Below are 27,040 nucleotides of genomic sequence, written 5' to 3'. Positions count from 1 at the left end.
GTCTGTCTGTGGTGTCTTGGTTCGGGACACGATGTCAAGAACTGTCGTTCCTGTGACAAGATGAACCCCAAAGCCTTGCGTGAGCGGGAGGCGAAGCTTCTGCTTGCTAAGGTGAAGGAAAGGGAAGCCGGAAGGTCTTCGAGGTCAGTGTCCAGGCGCTCGAAGTCGAGACAACGGTCGCGGTCGAAGTCAAGGTCGGCTTCGAGGGCGAAGTCGAGGTCGGCTTCGAAGGCCAAGTCGAGGTCGAGAGAGAGATCAAGGTCCAGAGGGAGGTCGAGGTCCGGTTCCAAGTCGGCCTCGGGCCATGCTTCGGGCTCCTCGAGAAAGAAGCATAAGAGGAGTAAACATCACTCCAGACACCACTCTGGCAAGGAGTCTTCGGATTCGAGGAAGAAGTCGAGAAAACATCATAAGGACTTCGTGTCTCCTTCTCCAGCTCAATCTCACGTTGGTTCTCCAGTTCATGAGCCGGAACCGGATCTGGAGTCGCACCATTCATCGGTGCATGAAGAAGAGGTTCCTCGAGCACCGACTCCGGTTGTGGAGCCAGAAGAACAAGAGGGCCAGGGTGCGCCCTTGCCGGATCAGCCTCCTTCGGAGCGGCCGTTGGGTTCGTACCCACCCTTTCCAGGTCCAGGTCAGGATCCCTCGCAGTTTTTAAACGCCATGTTTGGTGTTTACTCGAGGGCGATGTACCCCGCTGGTGCGCCTATGGGTCCCATGGGTCCTTTGTCTTTCAATTTGGGTGTGCCCCAGGCTTATGCCCCGGCCCCATTTATGCCGTTTATGCCGACGCCTTGCACTCCTTGGCTCGGTACGGCGCCGCCGAGGTCGTCGACTTCGCATGCGGCTTCGCCGACTCCGGATCGGCCTCGGGTGGATTCGGATCGTGGCACTTCCCGTCCTCCGGCTCCTCGCTCGACGTCGGCTCCGGCGCCGTCGGAGTCGTTACCGGATCCATCGACTTCGGTCCGTATGGAGTGGTCGAGGCGCAGGGCACAACGCCTCTTGGAGGAGAAGGGGTTTGTGGACTCCGAGGTTGAGGAAGGAGAGTTGCATGAGGGGGATTGTTTTGAGGACCTTCAGGATGCAAGTGGCTTGGAACTTTCTCCTGAATGGGGTTTGCCAACCGTTTCTGACACACCATCTAAGGACTTGGCACCCTATCATGTTGTCATAAAGAAGGCTGCAGAGTTGCTAGGCTTGACTTTGCCCACAGTTGAATACAAGCCCAACATCCTTACGGAAGTGTTGCATTCACCCTCTTCTATTGTGGAGCCTACGCTTCCTTTTACGGATGCATTGACTGAACCGATAAAGGAGGTCTGGAAGAGGCCTTTATCTGCTCCTGCAGTTTCCAGGTCAGTGGCAAGGCGTTACAGGGTGGCTCCTGATGACCCTGAATTTCTTTCCTCGCATCCTGCACCGGAGAGTCTGGTAGTGCAGGCCGCCTGTTCCAGCAGGGCTGCGGGTTCTTTCCCTCAGGTGCCAGCAGACAAGGACTCAAAAAAACTGGACCAGTCTGCTAAAAAGATTTTCTCCTCGGGTAGCATGGCCTTGAAGTCCACCAATGCTACTTGCCTCTTGGGGAGATACGTTCACGCGTTGATGGACTCTGTCAAACAGCTTTCTGCTAAGCTTCCAGAGGACGATAAGAAGAACTTTAACGAGGTGGTCGCTGATACTCAGGCTGCCGCTCGTATGGTCATACAGAGTGGTATGGACACGGCGGACTCTGTTGCCAGAATTATGGGCTCCACTGTGGCTACAAGAAGGGCTGCATGGCTTAAGTCCTCTGATTTTTCTACTGACGTTCAGTCTACTCTGTTGGACTTACCGTTTGATGGGACAGGTCTCTTTGGCAAGAAGGCTGACGTAGCTCTGGAGAGATTCAAAGACAGTCGGGCTACAGCGAAGTCTTTGGGCCTTCAGACGAGGGGCTCTGCGACTAGAAAGTATAGGGGTTTTGGCAGATCCAATTTTCGTCCCTACAATCAAGGACAGCAGCAGCAGCAGCAGCGCCAGAATCCTCTGTATAAATCCTACAGAGGAAAGCAAAGGGGCCGTGGTCGTGGGCGCCAGGTCTCCTCCTCCTCCTCCTCTTCCTCTAATAGCCAACCCCCTCCCCCTGCAGCAAAGCAGCCCTAGATCCGCCATTCTGGATCATGTGGCTCCGGTGGGGGGTCGGCTTACTCATTTTCTACGGGATTGGGAATTGGTTACATCGGATCTTTGGGTTCTCAATCTCGTAGAAAATGGGTATGCACTTCCTTTCCAGGAGTTCCCTCCCAATTACCCTCCTTGCCAGGGTTTTTGTTCGGAGGACCACCTTGTTCGCTTGCAGGAAGAAGTCCTGGCTTTGTTCAAGAAAGGTGCGATAGAGGTGGTTCCAGAGCAGGAAAAGGGTCAGGGATGCTACTCCCGGTATTTCCTGATCCCCAAGAAGGATGGCAGGTTACGTCCAATCCTGGACCTCAGGATTTTGAATCTCTATCTCAAGCAGGAGAAATTCAAAATGCTCACTCTTGCGCAGGTTCTTCAAGCGCTGTTGGAAGAAGACTGGATGGTGTCGATCGACTTGCAGGATGCGTATTTTCACATCCTGATCCTGAAGTCGCACAGGAAGTATCTCCGTTTTACGGTGGGATCGCAACACTACCAGTTTGCGGTCCTTCCGTTTGGTCTTACTACTGCGCCTCGAGTTTTCACCAAGGTGATGGCAGTGGTGGCTGCACATCTCAGGAGGTCGGGGATACCTGTATTCCCGTACCTGGACGACTGGCTGATCAAAGCGGAGTCGCCCGAGAAGGTGCTTCATCACCTGCAAGAAACATCGCAGCTGTTGTTCAGGTTGGGTTTTTCAATAAATGTGCCCAAATCTCACCTGGTGCCCTCCCAGCGCAACCTGTTCATAGGTGCGGTACTGGACACTACTGTATGTCGTGCATTCCCTCCTCCGCAAAGGATTCGCGACATACAGGAAATGATTCCTTTATTTCACAATGGAGCGGTTGTTCCGGTCCTGAAGGTCCTTCGCCTGCTCGGTCTGATGGCTTCTTGCATTCTCCTGGTCAACCATGCACGCTGGCACATGAGGGCACTCCAGTGGTGCCTCCGCAGGCAGTGGTATCAACACAATGGAGATCTCGGGGAGTCTGTGAGGATCTCCAGAGAAACTGCAGCGGATCTGTCTTGGTGGGGCATGGAAGGCAATCTGTCTCAAGGAAAGCCTTTTCAGCTTCCACCATCGGTGGCCACGGTGATAACGGATGCATCCACTCTAGGGTGGGGTGCTCATCTGGGGGATCTGGAGGTCAAGGGTCTTTGGTCTCCAGAGGAAAGGCTGCTTCACATCAACCTTCTGGAGTTACGGGCGATACGTCTGGCACTCAAGGCCTTCCTCCCTTCCCTTCGCGGTCGGTCAGTTCAAGTCCTGACGGACAACACGACCGCGATGTGGTATGTCAACAAGCAGGGAGGAGTGGGGTCGCAGTGTCTCTGCAGGGAGGCTCTGCGCCTCTGGTCCTGGGTTCAGGACCACCAGATTTGTCTGATGGCAAATCATCTGGCCGGGGTTCTGAACGTGCGTGCGGACATTCTCAGTCGTCAGTTCTCTGCCGACCACGAGTGGAGGCTTCACCCGGAGGTTGTTCGTTACGTCTTTCAGATGTGGGGGACTCCTCGGGTGGACCTGTTTGCCACTTGCGAGAATGCTCACTGCCCGTCATTCTGCAGTCTCCAGTATCCGATGCAAGGAGCATTGGGGGACGCGTTTCAGTTGAGCTGGAGAGGTCAGCTCCTTTACGCGTTTCCTCCCGTACCCTTGATTCCTCGGGTTCTGAGGAAGATTCGCCAAGACCGGGCCCAAGTCATTTTGGTCGCCCCGGATTGGCCAAGAAGGGTGTGGTACACAGATCTTCTCCACCTCTCCTCTCACCCGCCGCTCCGTCTCCCTCTCAGGGCAGACCTCCTCTCTCAGATGGAGGGGCAGGTTCTACACCCCCACCTCCAGACATTACACCTTCATGCATGGAGATTGAACGGGGCAATCTGAACTCTTTCTCTCTCCCTAACGATGTGGTGGATGTCATACTTTCTGCCAGGCGTGACTCCACCAAGTCCATTTATTCGTATAGGTGGAATAAGTTTGTGTCTTGGTGTAGGGAGAGGGATGTTGACCCGTTAAAGGCTCATTTGTCTGATATTTTGTTGTTTGCTCTTTCTCTGGCACGGCAGGGTTTTGCTGTTGCCACTGTCAAGGGATACCTTTCGGCCTTATCGGCATTCCTCTGCTTGCCGGATCAGCCCTCTCTTTTTAAATCACCTGTGGTTTTAAGATTTTTGAAGGGGCTCACTAATAAGTTCCCTCCTTCTCCCTTTATTGTTCCTCATTGGGACTTGAATCTTGTGTTAACCTATCTGATGGGTTCGCCGTTTGAACCCTTACACAAGTGTCCAATGAGGCTTCTTTCTTTTAAGACGGTCTTCTTAGTTGCAATTACCTCGGCAAGGAGGCTCTTAGTTCCAAGCCCCCGTTTTTGTCCATCCATGCTGAAAGAATGGTTCTTAGGACCAGGGCTGCTTTTCTGCCTAAGGTGGTTACTCCCTTCCACCTAGGTCAATCCATTACCCTTCCTACCTTTTATCCTCCCCCACACCCTTCCAAGGAGGAGGAGAGGCTTCATCGCCTGGACCCGAAGAGAGCGGTTAGCTTCTATCTTGATAGGACTAAAGACTATCGTATAGACGATCAGCTCTTCGTGGGTTTTGCTGGCTGCAAGAAGGGCAGAGCGGTGCACAAGCGCACACTTTCCAGATGGATTATCCTGTGCATCAAGATTTGCTACTCTCTGGCGGGTAAGGACCCTCCTGAGGGTATTAGAGCTCATTCAACTAGAGCAAAGTCTGCTACTTCTGCATTGTCTAGGGGTGTTCCTGTTGAGGACATTTGCAGGGCCGCGACTTGGGCCTCCCTCCACACTTTTGCAAAGCACTACTGCTTGGATGCTGAGGTGAGGAGGGACGGCCACTTCGCGCGCTCTGTTCTCCAAGATTTCCTGGTGTAGCAGAGTGGACACCCTCCTCCGGGAGTGGGGACTGCTGTGGGAATCTATTCACAAGGTGAGGAATCCACACGGCAGATGTATCTATCAGAAGAACAAGTTACTTACCTTCGGTAACGCTTTTTCTGGTAGATACAATATCTGCCTGTGGATTCCTCACTGACCCACCCGCCTCCCCGTTGTCCACTCTGCTATACCTGGTGTTATGTGCAAATGTAATTATGATTTTATCTGATTTTGTATAGTTTTGCACTTTGAATGCATTTGTTTTGCATGTACTGTGTACATTGTGTATATATATATATATGTACTTGTTGGTCCGTCCGGGTGCCTCGAAGGCACGGAAAAAAGGGCGGAACTGACGTCATCACGCCGACGTGGGCCTTATGTGGAGTCGGTGACGTCAGACGGAGTCGCGCGCGAAGCCGTGCTCCTATGACGTCGTCCACGCCGGCGTGCTACGAAGAATTTTCCGAACGTTGCTGACGCAAGGGGGATATTCACAAGGTGAGGAATCCACAGGCAGATATTGTATCTACCAGAAAAAGCGTTACCGAAGGTAAGTAACTTGTTCGTTTCACATTTGCCCCCACCGCACCTTTGCTTTTGTGTCTTCTTTTCCTTTGCTGCACAGGTTTTGATTTGGTTTTTTCCTGTACCCCCTTACGAGCCCCTCTCTGCCTGGTCATCATTGTTAAGGTCAACAATACATCAGAGTCTGACCGGGATCTATCAACGATCTGAATGGGCGTTGCCTCCGACATCACAGGAGTAGGTACTGTTACCAGCAATTATGTACATGCTGGTTGGGATGTATTCAAGGGGACAGGAGATGTATCAAGTGTGATAACAATGTGGATGGGTCCAAGGACAACCTTTACTCAACCAGTGCAATCTCATGACTAATGAAAGACTCAGCGCAGAGAAAAAAAACAGCCAAAGTGCCACTCAAACATTTCTTCGTACCCTGGGGTCCAGGAGTCAGGAGAACCTTGGGTAATTGACTAGCCATCAGCAATACTATAGGTAACCTTATTCAATGTATGTCCGCTATGCTGATAGTTTCTACCTAAAACATCTATGCCGACAAGAGCCTAACAGTTGCAGTCCAACAAGGTAGCTTTGTAAGAGATCCAAATAGTACCTGAATGGCCAGCCAAGAGATGTGGCCCAGACCGGCCTCGTCCGTCCACGGACGGCCACAGACGGCCTGCCCTTTGCCCGGGCTTAGCCTGCGCGCGGTCCCACGACGCGGAGTTGTGCTTGATTTTATACGCCTCCAGGCGCGATGGTATTGATGACGACTTCCGCCGCAGGGAAGTCTGGGAGTTGTGGTCCGAGGTCCCCCTCCACACTGCGGCCGCGACGAGGTGGTGACTGCGGCGGCGGGAGGGAGACGGCCAGCAGGTGCAGCAGCGTGAATGGGAGTAGTAGCAAGGAAACAATGCCCAGAGTCAGAGTGGCAGCAAGTAAGTGGTTCAAAAAAGCGTCGCCCGCTCCACCGGGGGTGTGCTTGATTTTATACGCCTCCAGGCGCGATGGTATCGATGACGACTTTCGCCGCAGGGAAGTCTGAGAGTTGTGGTCCGAGGTCCACCTCCACACTGCGGCCGTGACGATGTGGTGACTGCGGCGGCGGGAGGGAGACGGCCAGCGGATGCAGCAGCGTGAATGGGAGTAGTAGCAAGGAAACAATGCCCAGAGTCAGGGTGGCAGCAAGTAAGTGGTTCAAAAAAGCGTTGGATATAATAATGGGGTTTGAAGTCTCCACAGCTAACCAAACGGAAATTAGAAGCTTCTGCAAGTCATTGGATAGTAAAATCGACGTGCTAAATGCTAGAACGGTGGCCCTGGAAGATACTGTGGCGGGTCTCTTCCATCTTGAGAAGGCCGAATCCGACATTATTAGTCTCAAAAGAAGATCTTGTCCTCTCTGAGAGATTAGAAGTCTTGGAGAATAACGCACGACGTAATAATCTCCGTATTCTCAATGTTCCCGAGGGGAGCGAGGGAGCTGACATTAAGCAGTATGTGATTGCGCTCTTAAAAGAAGCTTTGGGACTTGACCAGTCCGCAGAAGATCTGGGAACAGATATTCAAAGAATACATAGGGACCTCTTCAGGAGGAACGCACAGAGATCTAAATCCAGGAAGATCCTGGTTAATTTCCATACCTACTCTCTGAAAAAACAGATTCTTAATCAAGCTTTAAAACAGAAGAGACTGAGCGCTAAAGGCTTCCCATTCCAAATAAGATCGGACCTGTCCAGGGCAACCCTAGACAGGCAGTGAGAGTTGAGTAGGAGGATGGAGGCCTTCAGGAAACTTGGGGCGGTTGCACAACTTAAGTTTCCGGCTGCTTTAAAGATAATGCATAATAACAAAATGTACAACGTCAGATCTGTACAGGCAGCCGATGAACTGTTGCTGGACTTGGGCAGGGAGGGAGGTCCGTTGGGATAGATTCAGGATTCAGGTTCAGCTCCCAGAAGCATTATGACTTCTCCTCCCAGGTACACTCCACTTTGGTCCATTCAGTTTTCATGCTTAGTCTACACTTAGCGCAGGGGTATAATCTTAAAAGTTTTTAAATGGGTTTCCCCTTTTCTTACTTACAATAATTTTTAAATAGTTGGTGGCTTAAGTGTAGACACGAAACTGGTATTTAGAAGATCTCAGTTCAGTTTCAGTTTATTAGGCTTTATTCGATTTTTAAACAAAATCATAAAAGCACAGATGTACAATACATTTGATAAAATCATTTGGCAACAAAGTTAATAAATGCAAAGTGAGCATAAAAAAGCATTATATTAAAAATAACGAAACATGTTTAAAAGAATTGGCGGATCAGGTGGTACACCAGTAAAATGATTCCATAGATATATGATTTAAACAAAGAAAATTCAATTCTAATATAAAAGGGGATAAAGTTAAAGAATTAGTAAGGTCAATTTACAGGCATCAATTTGCAGGCATTACAGGTAATTCTCATAGGTTACATGGTCTTCCTTAAAGCAATTAAAGTTCTCAAATAGGAAGATACTGCATTAACCTCCAAAACTGATTCCAGCTGCTTTAATTTACCATATGCTGCCCTACATCCTCTAATTCCCCAGTTGATAAAAATTGGTTTTAAAAACAATTTCCTTGGTGCCTCAAAAAATGTACAAAAAAGAATTGTAGGAATGTTCGATTGGTCTGATAGGCCGTCACAAGGGCATTTCACCAGATATTTTGACCAATCGTTACGATTGGGGAATGTTACCAGACGGTAAAAGGTATCCGCCCGAAACCTGAACAATAACATAATTAAAAAAGGGCTGGGGACCAGTAATAAGTATGGCTTTATGCCTGTATGAAAGGTGAAAGCTTGACCCATCTTCGCAGTAAATTTATATTTTATTGTGAGCCATCTTTTATTATCTAAATAGTACATAATCAACTCTTTTTAAGGCCATGCCTTGGGACAGATTCTAAGCACGTTGGGTTCTCAAAATATTCTATGTGGCCAATGTCTATTGCCATGGTTTTTATATGTTGCAGCCATTTTATGTTTCTCACACCATCTAACTGTAAGCAATCGCATATAACATCTCCATTAAGCGATGTCTCTGGCGTGACCCAAATCGGGGAGGATTTAATTGTGTCCTCTATATATGCTATCCCCAGTTCTCTATGGCTAAAAAACATGGACATAGATTTCGGTATCCCCAATAAATAGCGAATGAAATAATTTTCTGTGAGTTGTATATGATCGGTTTTAACGGAACCCCAGATGCCCACACCGTAGATGCCAGTAGGGATGCATTTAGCTTTATATATTTGCATAAGTTCTTTTACTGGACAGCCACCTAACTTCCTCGAGAAGTTTATCAGGGCACCCTTTGCTCTACTAATTGCGAGGTTTCTGGCCTCTACTACCTTGGACCAGTTTCCCCTGCTATCAAAATTTACTCCCAAATAAGTAAAACTGGTAGTATTTTCACTTTTTTTCTTATTTAAGAAGATTGCCTTATTAGTTTTTAAGGAGGAACCACATCTCATGGAGTATGTTTTTGAGACGTTAATCTCTAGCCCCCGCGCGCTCAGGAAGTCCGAGAAGTTAACTACCGCCCTTTGCAGGCCAATTACGGTGTGTGATATGATTGCAGCGTCATCCGCGTATAGGAGGATGGGAATAGAACTTCCCCCTATCGCCGGATAATCGCATTGGAAAGACTTAAGGTATCATCCCACACTATTTATGTATAGGATGAAAAGAAGGGTGCCAGAATGCACCCTTGCCTTACACCTCTTTTGATAGCAAATTTATCGGAACATGCCCCCTCTCTCCCGTACCTTACCCTCGCTCCTGCGTCCCTGTATAGTTCTTTAATGAATGTTATAATCTGCTGCTCCATGCCTATATCAGCTAATGTATCCCATAGCATGGAGTGATCTACACAGTCGAACGCGGAGCTTAGGTCCACAAACGTTATAAAAAGGGATTCGTTTTTTGCTTGGGTATATTTCGCAGTCAACAATCCTAAATTGAGGCCCTGTTCTATCGTCCCCTTTATTATAGGGCGGAGATGATCTGGTTTTCATCTGCCCATTCCTGTAGTCTGTTAAGAATGATCCTGCCTGCTACCTTCATTAGGGCATCCAGAAGGGATATTGGTCGATAGCAGGCAGGATCGTTTCTATCCCCCTTTTTAAAAATGGGCACCACTATAGCCTCTGGCCAAGTAGTAATGAAGACTGAGGCATTAACGCTGTTTAAAAGATTTGTTAAAAGAGGTGTCCACAGCTCTGGTTCTGATTGGTATATGTCAATCGGGACACCATCCGGTAACGATGCCTTCCCTGGGGCGCTTTCTTTAATTGCCCTCATTACCTCCTTATGATCAAAGACGATCCCCCAAAGGGAACGGCTCTGAGCGCTCCTGATTATTACTGGAAATGTTACTGACCCTTGTGTTGGAGTTTTTATACAGTTTAGAGAAATGTTTAGCCCATACATCTCCTGGTACTACAACATCAATAATGTCTATGTCTCTATCTAAAAAGAAGTGAGCATTAACTACCCTCCAAAACATCGTGTTATCATTTTTTAAACACGCTTCGTGAAGGCTCTGCCAGAGTTCGTATTTTAATTCTGACTTCCTATTGGCTATAACATCCCTATAAGATTTTTGTGTCTGTCTAACCTTTTCCAAAGATCTTGGGGATTCGTGTAGGGTGGATATTCATTTTTTGTGTGCCTTTAGGCAGTCTTTGTTGAACCAACCTTTCGGTTTGTCAAAGGGTTTTTTATGGGAAATGGTCAACAATTTCTTTATCTCGCCCGTAATCACCCCAAAGGAATCAAGAACTTGTTGATGGTTTTCAGTTATAGACAAACAAATTAGTAAGTGATCAAGGACTTTAGTCGTCAATTTATTCATAAAGATTTTTGGGTCTACTCTCTCCCATTTTATGTAATAGCCATTTGTACTACCTAGGCTGATGGGCGTACGGTAAACCAGCTCATTAGATTTTATCAATACTTGTGATTTCAAAGATACCACTATTGGATAGTGATCGCTAAAAGCAAGATCTAATGTCTCCCAAGACTCGGCTAATAGTCTATGCCTACGTGATAGAAGAGCGAAATCTATTATAGAGTTCGCTCCTCTTCCGTTAAAGGTCGGTTTGAAATCCACCATGGGAGTACAAATTTCATTAAAGAAGCCCATATCAAACTCAAAAATCAAGATATTTAAAAAAATCCCCTATTCCTGAGTGAGTAAAGTGGGTCAGGGCTTCATCCCTATTTCCCTTCAGGGGACATATACCCGTATTGTTGCCGGTACAGATGAAACAATTAAAATCGCCTACCCATAAGAGAATCAAATCTCCACCACCTGATTGTTCTAGAAATATTATGTGTCTTCGCAAAGTAAAAATAATGCCTTCCCATGACGAAGCATGGGCGTTATTATAAAAATTTATAATAACTAGCTTTTTTAAGCCCAACCCGCTTACCAATAAAAGTTGGTAATAATCTGTTGAGATAAATTTAAGAACCTTGAGGTCGGATGTGTTTGAAATGTAAGTGGATAGCCCACCTTTATTTCTTCCATGTTTTCCATTTTTATTCGGGATTGCTGGTGTATGAAAGGTTCGATCGCCCCTCAAATGTACCTCATAGATCAGCCATGTTTCTTGGAGACATAAAATATTGTATTTAAATATTGTCTCTTGCCATTTGGGATCGTCCATTTTATTCCTTAGACCCGCAATATTCCAGGCAATAACTAGTTGGCTTTTATATGTACTCATCTCCAGTGAATCTGCCTCTCCTGTAATACTAATTATGTCATTTTGATTTTTTGTCTTGCTTATTTTCTTACAGCCTACGGCTGGAAGAAGTTTGCAATCCCTCCCTATCGTATTACTACCAGATGGCTGTCAATCAATCCCCTCCATTCCCGTAAATGGAGCAAAGCGATTTGAGGTGGTGATGTTAAACATGGGTGGCACTTCAATGCAGGTACTTTGATTTCCTGGTCATTGGGGGTTACCCACCAGAGCTTTTGGATAAAAGTAGCTTAAATCTCTGGTAGATATACCTCCCTCATGACCCCCCTGGAACCAGTATCGAATGTAATTTGTCGCCCTGCGGTCTCTAAAGTTTATGATAATTATGTCCCCAGGAACATCCTTCGGTCTTCTTCCCACCCAGTCCAGCCTTCTAACATTCAAAATTTCACCGTTTAGGTTAGGGGGTAATGGCCTATTTACTCTTAGCCAATACATGGCCTTATTTTTGAGTGTCTGGTGACTTTCAAATGTTCCTGCAGTAAACTCTGGTACCCCAATTAAAACGATGACAAAAGGTTCAGCCTCAGGTGGCAGGTCTATATGCTGGGAAGGCCCTATAATCTGTTTATCTTTGTTGGTAGTCCTCTGTGAATTATCCGGTGTCTTCTGGCCTTTCGTGTAAACTCGCCCTTTATCTAAAGATTCCCTGGGATTAGAGAGTTCAGGAGCTATATTCATAGTGTCTTTGCCCTTAGTGGTGTTATCTTGAGCTTTGAGCTGCAGATTATCGTTACTTACTTTGTTAGGAGACTTGGGCGCTATCCTCGGCTCGTTGACAATCGGGGTAGATCTTTTATTCATCAACTCTTTAAGTAAATTAGAGTTGGCAATACCCATGTCTGAGATAGCCTCTAGTTGCTCAGTCATGCATTTAACCCTCTCAATTAAAGGCAGGAGCAATTATTTAATTAAATGCTCAACATTGGTCATTAGCGCTTGCTCAAGGCATGATGTTAGATGGCCCTTTTACTAGGGATGATTAATAAAGAATCTTCCGTCGAAGAGGGGGATTTCGAGGCCAGACTAATGTTTGTACTGGAAAGATCCTGTTGAATCGGTAAGGATGCTGGGAGATCTTGTAATTGCAGGGGGATGCCTATGACATTAGTTTGATCAGAGGCAATGCTAACGTGCATAGGGGTCTTTACTGATTGAATAGTCCCTAAGGATGAACGCCTTCTCTGCCATTCTAAAGATATACACCGCTCAGTTAGCAGGATTTCTTTTTCTAAAACTGAGGTGGCCCTTGTAATGAATGCATCCAAGGTCCCTTGGACAGAACCTCCTGTTAACGAGCTCCGACCTAAGTTCAGCATATTACTCATAATATAGTTAGTTAGTTAGTTATTGATTTATATAACGCTGAATCACCCATGAGGGTATCTCGGCGCTTAGGCTGTGGAACCCTTCCTGGCTCTCCCTGTGAGGGGCGGAGCCAGGCATCCCAGCGCTGGTGGGGCCGTTGTGGAGATTAAGCAAGCTATTGCCCAGAGTTGCAGCGTGGGGCCCATGATTAGAAAAGGCGCCGAAGCGAGAATTATCAAGTCCGCGGACATTGATCCTAGACCCTGCCGCGTCGGGAATTGAACCCTGGTCCCGGGCCTGATCTCTGCTTCAGGGTCTGCCGCCTCTAACCAGTGAGCCACACTTCTCCACTCACAATATATATTGTGATTTCAACACGTAAAGCAAGGGAGTTTAAAACTAGTAAAATGAAACCTTACTGATTTAGCATTGAGTCTTGTTTCTTAAACCTGAGTAGGAGGCAAAACCAAGGGGGGTGGCCCAGCCCAACCTGGACAGCCCCGGACGGCCACAGACGGCCCGCCCTTTGCCCGGGCTTACCACGCGTGTCCCGCATTGCGCACAATGCCTCTGGCTAAATGGAAAATTGGGGAGGAGCCTTGATGCTGGTAGGCGGGAGGGCTGACAAGCTGCAGGTGAGTCCGGGGCAATGCAGGCGCAGAGGCTGATGGTACTTGTGGTCCTTCGTACCACCACCAAGCCTGAAAACACAAAGGGCGGGGGTCAGGTTCGCGAGATCAGACTTTCCCAGCGAGGTTCTTTCCTCAGATCGTGAAACAGCCCACCAATATCGCTCAAGAACAAGGTCCGCACCTCTCCCAACATGACTTTTGTATATAATAAAAGTCATCATCTTTGTTCTCTTCTCTTCCTCCTTTTTTTTTTCTTCAGGGAGCGGGGATCAGTGGAAGCCCGTGGGTTGCAACTCTCTGGACTTGGTCCGGATAGTTAGGGCAAGGGTTTTTCCGGGGGGGATGGGTGTGTAAGTCTGTGCACAAGGTACAGGGGTGGGTGTCGCAAGGTAAAAACTAAAAAATAAATCCTCATTCTCTCCTTTGTAATGTTTTTTAATGAAGTAATCTATGTTGCAGACATGGCTGGATTAGACGGGCTTAGAGGGGTCTTGGGTCAAAAATGGGCACGATGAAAGGGAGGCTACTCTATCTATGAGTAGTCTACAGATCCTCTCTTTGGACGTGAATGGTCTGCGCACCAGACCTAGAAAGGACAAGATTCTGCAATATCTCTGGGACTCTGGTGCGCAGGTTATTGTGCTCCAGAAGACTCATTTATGAGAATCAGAGATGCTTCTACTTGCCCAGAAAAATAAATGGATATATTTTCATGTTTCGACAACTCAGACTATGAATATCAGGGGGGTTACGATACTTTTTAAGAGATATGCAAAGGCTCGCCTCATTTCAAAATTAGTAGACCCAGGTGGCAGATGGGTCATTGTAACTGTTAATATTTCGGGGGCGCAGATTTCTATTGTTGGATACTATGGCCCGAACCATGATGACCTTCAGTTCTTAAATCTATTTTTTCGCACTTACTATTGTTTCCAGAACCAATTGTTTTGGCCGGCGATTTTAACATTGTTTTGGACCCTCATCTTGATAAGTCACCAAATAGTCGTGCCTCAGTCCCTTCTAAAACTAGGATTTTTTTACATGATGCCCTGAAACAATACGCCTACTCTGATATCTGGAGGCTAAGGTCAGGGCAACATTCAGGATTTTCATTCCGTAATTATAAATACCAGCATCAATTGAGGATTGATTTTATCTTGGTTAGTCAGGCTTTGAAGGGTATAGTTAAGAACATCTCATATCTTCCTTCACATTTGTCTGATCACTCCGCAGTCTGGCTGGAATTGAAGGGCATAGTCCCTGTTTCCCTTAAATCGCTCATTACTCCTGGAAGATGAGGAGATTTCTTCTCTGACTATGGAGACAGAGTGGTTCTGAAAATGAACATAGGTTCGACCTCAATAGGGTGTGTATGGGACGCTTATAAAGCCTTTTTAAGGGGCCAAATAACCAGCAGGGCTACCTATAGGAAAAAGATATATAGAGAGGAGGTCTCAACTATTGAGGCCGGAATTGAAAAACTGCAAGTAGAAATAGATCAATTCACTAGCACCTCTGTCAAAACTCTACAGGAGCTACAAAATAAACTGACAAGGCTAAAGGGACAATTGGAAACCGTGTTAAATACACGTTTACTTCGTAGGTGGGAGGCGAGCAAATTTGCTCATTTTGAGTATGGTGAAGGCGCAGGCAGGCTCCTCGCCTGGAAAGCTAAGACTGACAAAGTGCGAAATAATATTGGGTCAATCACTCAAGGCAACTTAACCTTTACATCTGATGAAGTTATTCGGAGAGTTTTTCAATTGTTTTTCCAAGACATCTATAAAGAGGACAAATGTATTGACCCTTCCTGTATTGAGGCGTGGCTGAATGAGGCCTCGTTGCCTTCCTTGACCATAGGACAACAGGGCCACCTTGATCAAGTGATCATGCAGGAAGAGGTTAATGTAGCCATTATGAGCTGCAAAAAGGGGAAGGCGGCAGGCCCGATGGCCTCCCCTACGAAATCAATAGGGTCTTGGGTAAGGAAATTGTTCCTATCTTGACTGCCCTCTTTAATCAGATACTTCAGGAGGGAGTATCCTCCCCCAACCTCGTGGGATAATGCATCCATAACCTTGATCGTAAAACCCGGCAAAGCTGCATCTAACTGTGGGTCTTATAGGCCAATATCTATTCTCAATGTTGATTATAAAATCTTTACCTCTTTTGTGGCCAAAAGACTGGGGCTGGTTGTAGGTGACATCTTGCATCAGGACCAGAGGAGTTTTGTCAAGGGCCGACAGCTTTCCGATATGACCTATGACTTGATCGGTTTACCGAATCTCTTCCTCTGTCTGTTCTGCCGCTCGACGCTACTAAGGCCTTCGACAGGGTTCACTGGTTATACCTGTTGGGGGTCTTTGGTAAGTTTAATATCGGGGAAAAATTTTGTCGAGCTGTGAGGTTGTTATATCAGAATCCCTCTGCATGTCTTTTGGTGAACGGAACTCTTTCAGACCCCTTTAAGATCACAAGAGGCACGCGTCGGGGCTGCCCCCTCTCCCCTCTCCCCTCTCCTGTTCGATTTGTATATTGAACCTTTTGCCCAACTGCTGCGGGATGATCTCAACATCAAGCCCTTCAGGTATGGGGGGTGGGAGAGGAAGGTGGCCCTGTATGCGGATGACATCTTGATTTTCTCTTCTGAGTTGCATACAGCTCTCCCCTTGGGTGTTAAACTAGCCCAGGAATTTGGAGAGGTCTCTGGGTATGAGATTAACGCCTCCAAAACAGAGATTATGACCTGGAATATGGGGGAGATCCAGACAGGGCTGCAGTTTAGCTCTAAAATGAGGTACCGTGGAATCAGCATCCTTCAGGATGTCACCAAAATAGTTGAAACCAATCTTTCTGATGTGGCGAAGGAGTGTCGGAAACTCATGCGAGCATTACCCTTGTCTGTTTTGGGAAGGGTAAATTTAATAAAAATGTCAATTTTGCCCAGAATTACATTTCTTTGTAATACTATTCCCCTTCACTTCGAGGCTGCCTCTTTACTTAAGTTGCAGAGTGATATTAATTCATTTATTTGGGCTTGTCACACGCCTAGGATTGCCTGGAAAAAACTAAGGCGGCTAAGAGAAAAGGGAGGCCGAGCTGCTCCGGATCTTCAGTTTTATGCATGGGCATTTCAACTTTCACATTCCCGCATGCTACTGAAAATGCCTATTAACAGCGGGGCGGGCTGCATGTTCCGGGCCATGCTTAGAGGGGCCACGCTACCACAAAAAAAAATGAAGTTAAAGGTTTTACAGGGCTTAGCTAGAACATGGGCTAAGTTAAGAAGCTCGGTAGCGCTAGGATATTTTTCCAGTATGACTCCTTTGTGGGACACACCAGGGGGCCCGGGATGGTTCGAAGATAGCTTGGTCTTACCCTTGAGAGAAGCTAGTGTGGAGGTTTGGGGAGATCTGCTTGTGGAAGGGACTCTTATCTTGTGGGAATCTCTCAGGGATAGGGTTGGTTCTGGCCTCTCTAGGTTTAAATACTTACAGGTGGCTAGCTGGGCCCAGTCGCAGACAGCCACCCAGAGCAAATACCCAGTTGGATGAGGTAACCATCTAGAGTTCCAGCTTGTTAACAAAGCTCCTGTAAAGAAGGAAGTCTCTTTTTGGTACCACGCAATATTAGATGAGGTAGACGGTGAATTTCAACTAGCTAATGAGCTTTGGGGCAGCTCCCTTCTGGACCAGGACAATGAACATCTGTGATTAAACTCCTGTAAGACTCTGTGGGAGGTAGTCAAACTAGCATGGCTCCGAAGAAATCACCTCTTCACCCTGCATAGGGCTTATTATTCACCTCAGAGACTTTCAAAATTCTCAAAGGGCCCTCTAGTACCATGCATGAGGTGTGGGACAATAGCTGCTTCCGACTGTTTTTTGATTGTCCAGTCCTGTCCTTTTTTTCGGATTCCATAGGCAAACTATTGACAACTTCTCTTGGTTGCCCCATTATAATTAATCTTACGCTGGTCATATTTGGCTTGTTGGAGGGCGTGACAGGCCCTGCTAAACAACTTCTTTTTTACGCTATCCTGTTGGCCAGAAGAGAAATCTGCAAAAAATGGAAGGAATCTTTATCGCCTTCTTTTCTGGACTGGCAGGCATCAGTATTACAGGTTTCCAGACTGGACCTCATGAGATCAGGCAATCAAAATAAGCGAGCCTTTTGGAATCTCTTGAAATGGGGGTAGCATTAAGATGACGGACATGGGCTTTTTATTTTTCCCTGTTCCCTGCAAAAACGGCCCTGTAACAAAAACGGCCCCCAGGGGCCCAAAACCGGCCCCCAAACATGCGGCCCACCGGGGGATTGCCCGGTGCCCGCAACGGCCAGTCCGGGCCTGATAACACTGGTAGGCGAAGGCTTAAACCTCCAGATGCCTACATATCCAGTATGCTGAGGTAGTGTGTGGATATCTCTAGGGTAGAATGGAACGAGTTGGGTGGAGAATGAGGACGTATAAAAAAAAATGTAATTGTACCAGAAGCTTCAACTCTGATTGTATTAGTTTTGGGAGGAGAGCTTCTTTATTAACCATAGATTTATTCTTTTTTTGGAATAACGCATTTTACTCACTGTTCTCACCTCAAGATATACTCATGTGGAAATATTGGGGTTTCACAAGTTTTCAGTCCATCTCTACCACACTTAGGGCGATTTTCTCTTACAGGAACTTGTAATAAAGTGGCAGGAATAGGGATATATTTTGTGAAATATATGTTACCATTTGAAGGAGCAGACAGGACACCAGAAAAATAAAATTATTATTTTGCATTGTCTGGGTCTAGGTGGTTTGACTGTATGTAATCAAATGGAAAATAACAAAGATCTGCAGGCAAGGGGCTATATTTATGAATACAATAGGTAACTTTGAATCATATTATTCACCTACTGGTTGTGGAGCTGTAGACTACGGAAGGTTTTTTCAAAGCAAACAATCAGAAGGAGTAGGGTGCTCTATGCCATTTTTAAAGAGGTAAGCTATTGCATGTCACTTTGAAACCCACCATGAAACGTTAACGAAGATCTAATTGTTGTTTTCAAATAACCACAATATACTGGACAGACTGTAGATGAATGGTGAGTCAGGTTTGAAATTCTGATTAGCGGAAACACACACGATTTCTGAGGTTTGAACAATTGTATTCCATTACGACTTCTTCTTCCTTGTCTCAGCTTACATTGTTATAAAGTACCTTTACTGATCTATGGTACATTACATATCAAAGTTGCCAGCCCTAAGCAGTTTATTTTTGTTGCTAAAGTCTATTACTACAAATATACTTTATTGCTAACGTCGTTCCTAATGCAATTCTACTATGGTTGGTTGTGTTTTTATGTATCTTTAACTATTTTAAAGTTTTTTGGCATATTGACAACTTTAGTTGCTAGCACAAGGCACTTTAGTTTCTACTGCTAAACGTTTACTAGCACAATTGCACATTATTGCTAAAGCTGTCTTAAATGGTATTTTATTTGGCGTTTTCATCTTCACAGTTCCTATTGTTATAAAGTCTTTCTTAGAATAATGTATTGTATACTGTAAATTATAGCTGCTGACACAATGCACTTTATTTTTGCACGCTGATCATTTGAAGTCAAAAGACCTATGTTAGTGCTTAGTTGTAGATTTTTGCTTGGATATAAATGTACACAGTAGCTGCATATATATATATTTTTATCTACTTTTATTTTGTATATGTTCTTTGCTGATTGTAATGATTTTAAGTAATCAACAAATAAATGTTTACTACTAGGTTTGAAATAAGTATTGGCAATTGTTAGTATAGATAAGGAGAGAACAGAGAAGGTACAAATTAACAAATAAACTAAGCCAGAGTAATATAAGTTTACAGAACAGAGAGAATATGTTATGAGAGTACTGTATTGAAACTACATATGAAGAAATCTGGGGAATGTGTAGTGCTAAAGATACTAAAAACAAGTTTTATAGATGTAGATGGAAGGAAAAGTTATAATTTTGAGGACAGGTGATGATTTGGAATCACCTGATATTAAACCAGAAGGTTTTGCTTGAGATGCTGTTTAAATGTGGAGATACAAGCGTTTGGGTTTTGATTTTAGAAATGGACATTCCAAAGTGAAATTGTACATTGCAGAAATCCGCATTAGGATGGATAAATCAAGGGTTTCTAGACATCCTACTTGATCCTAACAGATCTGAACAAATGGTGTGCATGAGAGAGTGAAGTTACTGTTAATCGGGTATGAGAGAATTTCCTAAGGAATTTCTGAGAATATTGGGAGGTTCAAAGTGTTTTCCCAGTAGGATTGAGTTCAAAGATTATGATAAACCGCTTTTACACAAGGTCAGAAATGTTTCGGTGGTGATCAGAGGTAAAGTTAATCAGATTATAGTCTGCTGGGAGTATAAAGCCTGTACCGTAATCAAAATCAATTTTCCTCTCACTTGTGGTTAGACGACCCAATTGGAGGGTTGGGCTCTGCTTTGATCGGAGTCGCTTGAATGAGAACATATTAGTTGATAGATTCTCCCTGCTGAAGATCTTTGAGGTTTAATCCACTGCACAGTAGCTTATCATTTACTAGTCGTGTGCAACCCTTTTCCACACAAATACACTTGCACAGCCACTCTCTTCACCACTGTCACACACTTTGCTGTTAAGGTAGCAATATGTAACACTTTCCGCATTTTAATGCTCATGAGATCATAGCTTACATGGATTTACAAACAATATAAGTTGTGACTAAACTAAGACGTACACTGTATACACTCAGTCATGTTACTCGTCGACAATCTAGTTTTGTATGTATGCATGTGTATATACTCCATGTGTGTTTGCATAACACTGCTGTTTGTGAAATAACACTACCCACCAAGGCACTTACATTTGTGGAATCATTGTTAGTAGTAGTTAGCATCTGCCAATATTTACTGTGATGGACCCACAGTGGTGCAAATAAAAATGTCTCTCAGGGAAGTTGATGTGATATAGTAAAGCTGGATTCAAAGTGTTTGTATTACTTAACATTTGGACTGCTTAGAGAGGCGATTAGACCGAATCCTGACAGATGGGCAACAGAGGAACGGCCAGCTGCAAGAACATCTCTTGCAACAGCTGTCGCAGCAGCTCTCTGGGACTCTGAGCAGTCGGCTGGACAAGACTCTACGGGAGGAGATGAAAAAAAATGTTTCACAGTGTAAGTGCATCAGAAGTGGTTCTGCCTATAAATGTTCACTTACCTCCCTGTGCAATTTGAAATAAATGTAGTAGTAACCTTGTTACTGGTGATAAGCATCATTAGAAGGAATACAACAAAAATTGTTCAGGTAAAAATCAAATACATTGAGGTAAAAGTACAATTGCTCACATATGTTGTAGCCATTGTACTATAATAACTCCACAGAAAATAAGAGCACTATTAATAAACACTAACCTTAAATCATATTTATTAAAATACCAAAGTAACCATTTAGCTATTGCCCAATTATAGAGCAAGTAAAAAGCATGCTATTTTTCTTGATTTGTATAATGCTTATTGTTACATGGTACACAAACATTGATCAGCATAATCAACATGCAGAGGTTATGCTCTCAATGAAAATATTGCCAGTGGAGAATTTATTGGAAACCACACAGCCGATTCTTATTTCATAGAAAATAAAAACAAGTGGCATTGAAACATTGCATGACTTTAACTCCCAGTTTGCATACATAATGCAAAAAGCCTTTAAATCGTGTTACCTGTATGATTTTTCAACAGAAAACAGCATTTTGAATGATACATCTAAAACTTTTACCTGTCTCATAGTCAAGAGATCAGAACATTTCAAATGAGAGAAACTGCCTCCTCTCAGTACAAACACCATGATGGTAGAACAGGAGTGTTAAATATTACATGTGCTCATTCATGATAGGTGGGCAGAGACCTACAATCAGAGTCAGAACTTATCTGTGCACCCCCCACAAATTAAGCATTAACCTACCCCATTTGCTTATGGGCCAAAGGCCTCCAAAATTCCTCTAACGGAAGTCGAAGCAAACAAATATGAAGGGATTTGTGCATTAATGCTTTTGATGCAAACAATATACATGCAAAACCTCCTTAAGGAATTGTTTACAGCAGATCTTTAAAACATACTTTGGATGATTGGTCAAATAGATCCAATGAAGGAAATCCATCAAAAACAAAACAAAATGAGACAATAAAGGCATACTCTGTGCTGGGTTTAGATAAACATATTTTCATACATTAATGAAATTGTACAGTCTTGGAACACCTATAGCATTTATGAATCAAAATCACTAGCAGTTTGTTTCCCGTGGTGTTTTTTCAATAGAAAAATCACCAATATCAAAAAGGTGAATTCATTTTTATTGTAGAGCCACATTGAGATTTGTTGCACAGCAAGGTTGTAAAGTATTTCCATGAGTCTTTCTGAGGATAAGCCTTGCATAGAACAACCATTCAGTCTAATCTCAAAGACTGTGCCTAAACTACATGTGTTTTCATCTCAATTGTGTTAATAAAAAACAAAAAAACACGTTTTGTTATCTTCAGGACAAAGGAATTAAATAGGAACCCTTAGGTCTGCGCAAACGCCAAAGGTTTCAAGAGCATAAGTTGTGGGCACAGGTCCAAAAGAAAATCAGTAAACAGCAAGGCGCAGGAATCTCCTTGCTGTTAGCCATTGTTTAGTTTCTGTCACCACGGCGATTTAATATGCCTGTTGACTTGCAATTTAAAAGAAGTGCCTCCGGCCTTTGTATTTGATTGGAAGTCATACTTTGTCCATTTAAAAACATTTTGGAGTCTCTCTAAATATTGGATTTATTTATAACAGACAGGAATTACTTACAAAAATTGGACCACTGTTTGTTTTAACACTTCTTGCGACACTTTGCATCTCACCATATAAGGAACTTTGACATCTCAAGTTCTACGCTTTCTAATTTGAAGTTCAGTTTAATAAAGTGAATTTATGTTCAGGGATTTTCTGTCAATGCCGTCCCATGGAAGAATTTGGAACTGGGATATACCAGATGGTAGTGGAAAAAAAAAAAAAAAAAAAAACTGAGCAGTGAAACAAGCTCAAGCCATTCTAAAAGCCCTAATATGAAGGCTCCATATCCATAAATCAGTACAGGCATCCGTTTGACATTAATGACCTTTAATATTGGACATATAGTTGGAGATTTAAGATTTGCATAAAGCCTTCAGAAAAAAACAAGGTAATTGTGATCACTTTGCGCTTAACAATTGCTGATAATTGGAAGACAATCTAGGTGGTCTAGCCAAATACCTACCTCATTTTTTTTCTTAACTCTTTTTATTGGCATTTTATCATTATGCAGGTTTCTTTCAGCTTAACAATTTAGTGAGCAACTCGTCAATACAGTTTCTTAACATAGATATTATGGCAATAAGAATGGACATGTATTAGGCCACTTTAAGAGTCTTCGATACATTAGGCCACTTTAAGAGTCTTCAATACTGGATTTGATATGATATTGAGCTCCATTCGACATGAAATTCACAAACGTTATGCTTTTTTGTCCCTTTTGTGTTGACCTGTATGCTGTTTTGTGCCTTTTGTGTTGACCTGTTGTGTTGGTGATAGAAACCACCTCAAGTTGTGCCTAAAGACTGCATGGAACATATCTCAACAATATGGGTAACTAGAACTGGGGATCACTGCGTTAGAAATATCTTGCTGTACTGAGGGCTGGGAGGCCATGTAGTTGGGCCAAATACCTACCTTGACGGCACAGAGGTAGTCGATGCACCATGCGCAGGGTTAGCCCGAGCAGCCACTCCCCTCCTTCCGGCACCCACAGGTCCTCACTTGCACCACTGCCGCTTCTTAGAGAAGTGTCACGACCCTGGCCTGCCAGCCCCAGTCTCCACATCCGTTGCTGCGATGACCCGCTCCCGGCTCTCTCGACTGCGTCACCGTACGTGATCAGGCCCCAGTCTGCCTCAGTCCTGTTAGAACATGGAAGAGGGGGTGAATCCCTGGGGTATTAGCCCGTTGAACCCTAGTCGGTCTCCCACATACCAAGTCCCAGGGGCCCCCATATGAATCGTCAAGGACTACCTCTTGCATCTCAGGCCTCTGGCCTCAGCATCCGCCATTTTGCAGGCTGCAGTTGAGCAAAACGCCCAGCAGCTTTGTTATTCCCGGCTTCAAGCTGTCTACTCGGTGTAGGGAGCTGAGTAGCAAGATTTGTAAGAGTCAATTATAATGGGGAACACAGGATTAATGCAGGATAAGAAAGTGCCTGGTCGTAGTTCCGCTCTGGCACGTCTAGCCCCCCATCTTGTCGGCCACGTCCCCCATTACACTAATTGTTATTCCTCTCCCTAGATTTATCATTTTATATTGGGAGAACCGAATGTACTGAGGATTACTATATGTAAGTTACTTCCATACATCTTACTATATTTTTTACCATTCATCTAAACACCACTAGGTTAGTGGTGTTTTCTGACTTTGATACCTTCACTGCTTGTAATTCCTGATAGTAATTTCAATTGTTTTTTTACTTTGTTTTTTCTGACTTGATGATGGTGGGTCACCCTTAGTGATACCTATTATCACAAGGTTTAGTTGGGAATGGCATATTGCGCCACTTAGATGGGGGTGGAGCGGGGGTCACTATGCCCTTCTCCCTCCTGCCACCGGGTGGTGTCACGGTGTACGTCAGCTATGGGTGCCTGGTTCTTCTCTACGTCCCTCTTCCTCAAACTCTACAAGATTTTGAAAATGTTTATTATCCCGGTTTGATAGCAATTTTGTATACTTGCAGCCTTGAAAAAGTAACTTTCATCTATTGTTATGGTGACATGGGTACAATGGATTACTGAATTCTCTACGTATCAATAAGTCCTTCTTACTGGATTTTCTACATACCCTACTTGGTGGACTCTGACTTATCAGTCTTCTCTTTTTAAGTGTTGTGGTGTCTCTTTTTTTATCTCAGTTTGTATAGTGAACGATTGTGTTTGCTGTTTGTACCTGTTATTAGTAGGGTACATGATACCAAGAAAGCACCAACCAAAGTTATATGCTCATTATACTATACCCATAATATTATATTCCAATTGGAGGAGTGATTGTTATACCACTACTACATTTCTGTTTTCTATCTAAGTGTTTACCTTCATCATATTGCCCATCCCCACAACAATTTCAGAAGACAGAGAAGCACAAAAATTGAGACAAGAACTTGTAGCACTTTAAAGCTTCCTGTATAGGATAATATTTGGGTCCTTCGATCCTCCGCACACAATGTTCTCTCCTTGGCAACGCTTATGTGCACTCCTGTATTCCTATTGGATACAGCAAAATGTGTTTTTAATACTAACTACTGTCCACCTTATTGGGAAATATGAAAGTGCAGTAATTAGCGGTTGTGTGTCACTAACAATCCTGGGGGTCACCTGAATGTGGTTTGAATCTGATAGAGACTACTAGCCGCAGATTCCTTAACGTAGAATTATCCCTAGGTGGGAGATTGGATCCGGAAAACTTTTTCACATAGCATCTCTGCGTCCTGGGAAGACGGCACCACGTGACACCGCCCTGACATCGTCCGCGTACGTGACGTCAGCGAGGTCACATAAGTCCCACCCCAGCGCGCTGACATCAGTTTCCTTCTTTTCTGCGCACAGCGCGGATCCAGATCAAGTTCCCTTGGCCTGTTTTCAGGCCTTCTTTTAACGCCTTTGCGTTGGGAACAGTGTGCACATGCCTTCGGGTTTCAAGACGTGTATACGTCAGATGTCGGCGACGGACCCTCATCCATTTTGTATATGGTGTTTGGGCGAGCACCATGATTCCACGGACTGCAACGCTTGCCAGCATCTCAAGCCGAAGTCCCGGCGGGAGCGCCGGATGAAATTGCTTCCGGCCCGCTCGTCCAGATCAGTCTTGTCACCACGTCTGTCCCCTACCTCTGAAGGGTCCAGAAACCACTGATTCCGACTGCGGCATCATCCCTCACCGAGGCCCCATGGGCGTTGCTCGCCCGCCGGTAAGTCCTACAGCTTGTCACCGAGGCCTTGTCCTCGTTCTGCAGATGGCGCAGGCCACTCTCGGGACGTGCGCCTTCGGCCGTGTCCACCCTATGCGCCGTTTCCTGGCTTTGGCGTGACTAAGGCCCAAATGTAGGTCTACGCTACGCTCTGCAGGCTTCTTTGGGCCCCCCTCTTCTTCCTGTGACGTCCGCAGATCCCTCGCCATGCGCTGGGCCTTCCGCTGACTCACCGAGGGCCCCGACCCTGGCTACAGGTTTTGGAGGTGTGGTGTCGTTGTGGTGCGGCCCCAGGGGGTTGCCCTCTTCAACCCACGGCGTCCCTGCCTCGCCGCAAAACCCCACGGGGTTCCCTGTGGTGTCTCAGGAGGTCGCCAGGGCTCGCTTCTCTGGGCAGGCGGCTGTCATACCTGAGGCCAAGCCGGCGCCTTTCCGGCGCCGACGCCTTTCTTCCGTGGCGGCTCCGCGGGTGGAGGCCGGGACCCGGGGCGCCTCCCCGAGTCCCCCTTGGTCTTCTTCGCAGACTGCTGCCCCGTCGGAGGTCGAGCCGGCACCTTTTCGGCGCCGTTCATTGGCCACCCCGGATCCGACCCCACCTCGTTCTCTTGTTAAGCACGTAGTGGTGGAGGTCAACTCGGCACCCCTGGGGGCCGCTTCTGCGCCATTCGAGGACACACCCGTGCCCATGGCGGACTCTACCGCGCCGGCCCGGTGCGGCTACTCTACTCATCGCTAGATGTCCCCTCTTCCCTGGCGACTGGACCCCGCGTTGTTGGTTTTTCCCTGGTGTCTTCCAGGGAGGGCTCTATGCCGTCTCCGAGGCCATAGCACCCGGACCCTCTCTTCCTCACCTCGTGGGTTGGTTGCCCTGCAAGCTTCTCCACCTTCTCTGGAGACCCCTCGGGTCCCTCACTCGTCCATGGGCCTTCCAACCTTCAGGGGCTTGCCGTTTCTTCCTCCAGCTGGGCTCAGGGACTGGTGGCTTAGTTTGCAGCCCTCGCCCACGGAAGAGATGCTCTCTCCCCCGCGACGCCCTACGGAGGCTAGTCTGGCCTTTGTCCGGGCCATTTCCTTGGCAGCTGGCATTTTGCAGATGGGCACCCAGGTCAGTCCTCTCCCTCCGGACCATTTGTTAGAGGTTCTCCACCAGGGCTCTGGTGGAAAGGAGCTGCTTCTTCCTTTTGGAGCTTTGCTCCACAACTCTCTTCTGGGGGCCTGGGGGCTTCCTGCTACGGGAGATCTGGTGCCTCAGCCGCTCCTCCAACTCCACCGTCCTGCTTTGCACGATTCAGTCTGCCTTTTTTCCCTCCCTTCGGCCCAGGGCTCGGTCCTACAGTCAGCTTTTCCTTCTTTGCCGTCAGTGTTGCTCCCTCTGTCGCTGGAGGGCCGGTGGTTGGACTCCTGGGGCGTAACATCTTCGCTTCCACCAGTGCCGCTTTGCTCGCGCTCAACACACTTTGTGTGTTGGCAAGGGTTGCCTCCGGCCTTTGGGATTCCGCGGAGTCCCTTCTGTCTCGCTCCTACCATGAAGGTGTCGGCGCTGATCTGCAGCACCATGTTTTGGATGGTCGAGAGTTAACAGCATTCATTCTTCGTTCAGCCTTAGATGTTTCTGATTCTCTCTGCTCCGCTATGGCGAGTTCTGTGGCTCTCCGCCTCCATGCTT

At 45.8% G+C, this 27,040-nt stretch overlaps 1 protein-coding gene across 1 annotated transcript in view; it reads left to right on the top strand.

Annotated features, from left to right (window-relative positions):
- EDC4 (enhancer of mRNA decapping 4) overlaps positions 1-27,040 on the top strand; it is an 841,744-nt gene that overhangs the window by 653,382 nt on the left and 161,322 nt on the right. The window contains exon 23 of the mRNA XM_086945254.1: positions 20,381-20,536. Coding sequence (XP_086801380.1) covers positions 20,381-20,536 — 156 coding nt within the window. The remainder of the gene's footprint in view (positions 1-20,380; positions 20,537-27,040) is intronic.

This window comes from Lissotriton vulgaris, chromosome 12 (assembly GCF_964263255.1).
Source record: "Lissotriton vulgaris chromosome 12, aLisVul1.2, whole genome shotgun sequence".
Lineage (NCBI taxonomy): Eukaryota > Metazoa > Chordata > Amphibia > Caudata > Salamandridae > Lissotriton > Lissotriton vulgaris.
The sequence above is the reverse complement of the archived record's forward strand: the minus strand, read 5'-3'. Positions and strand labels throughout refer to the sequence as shown.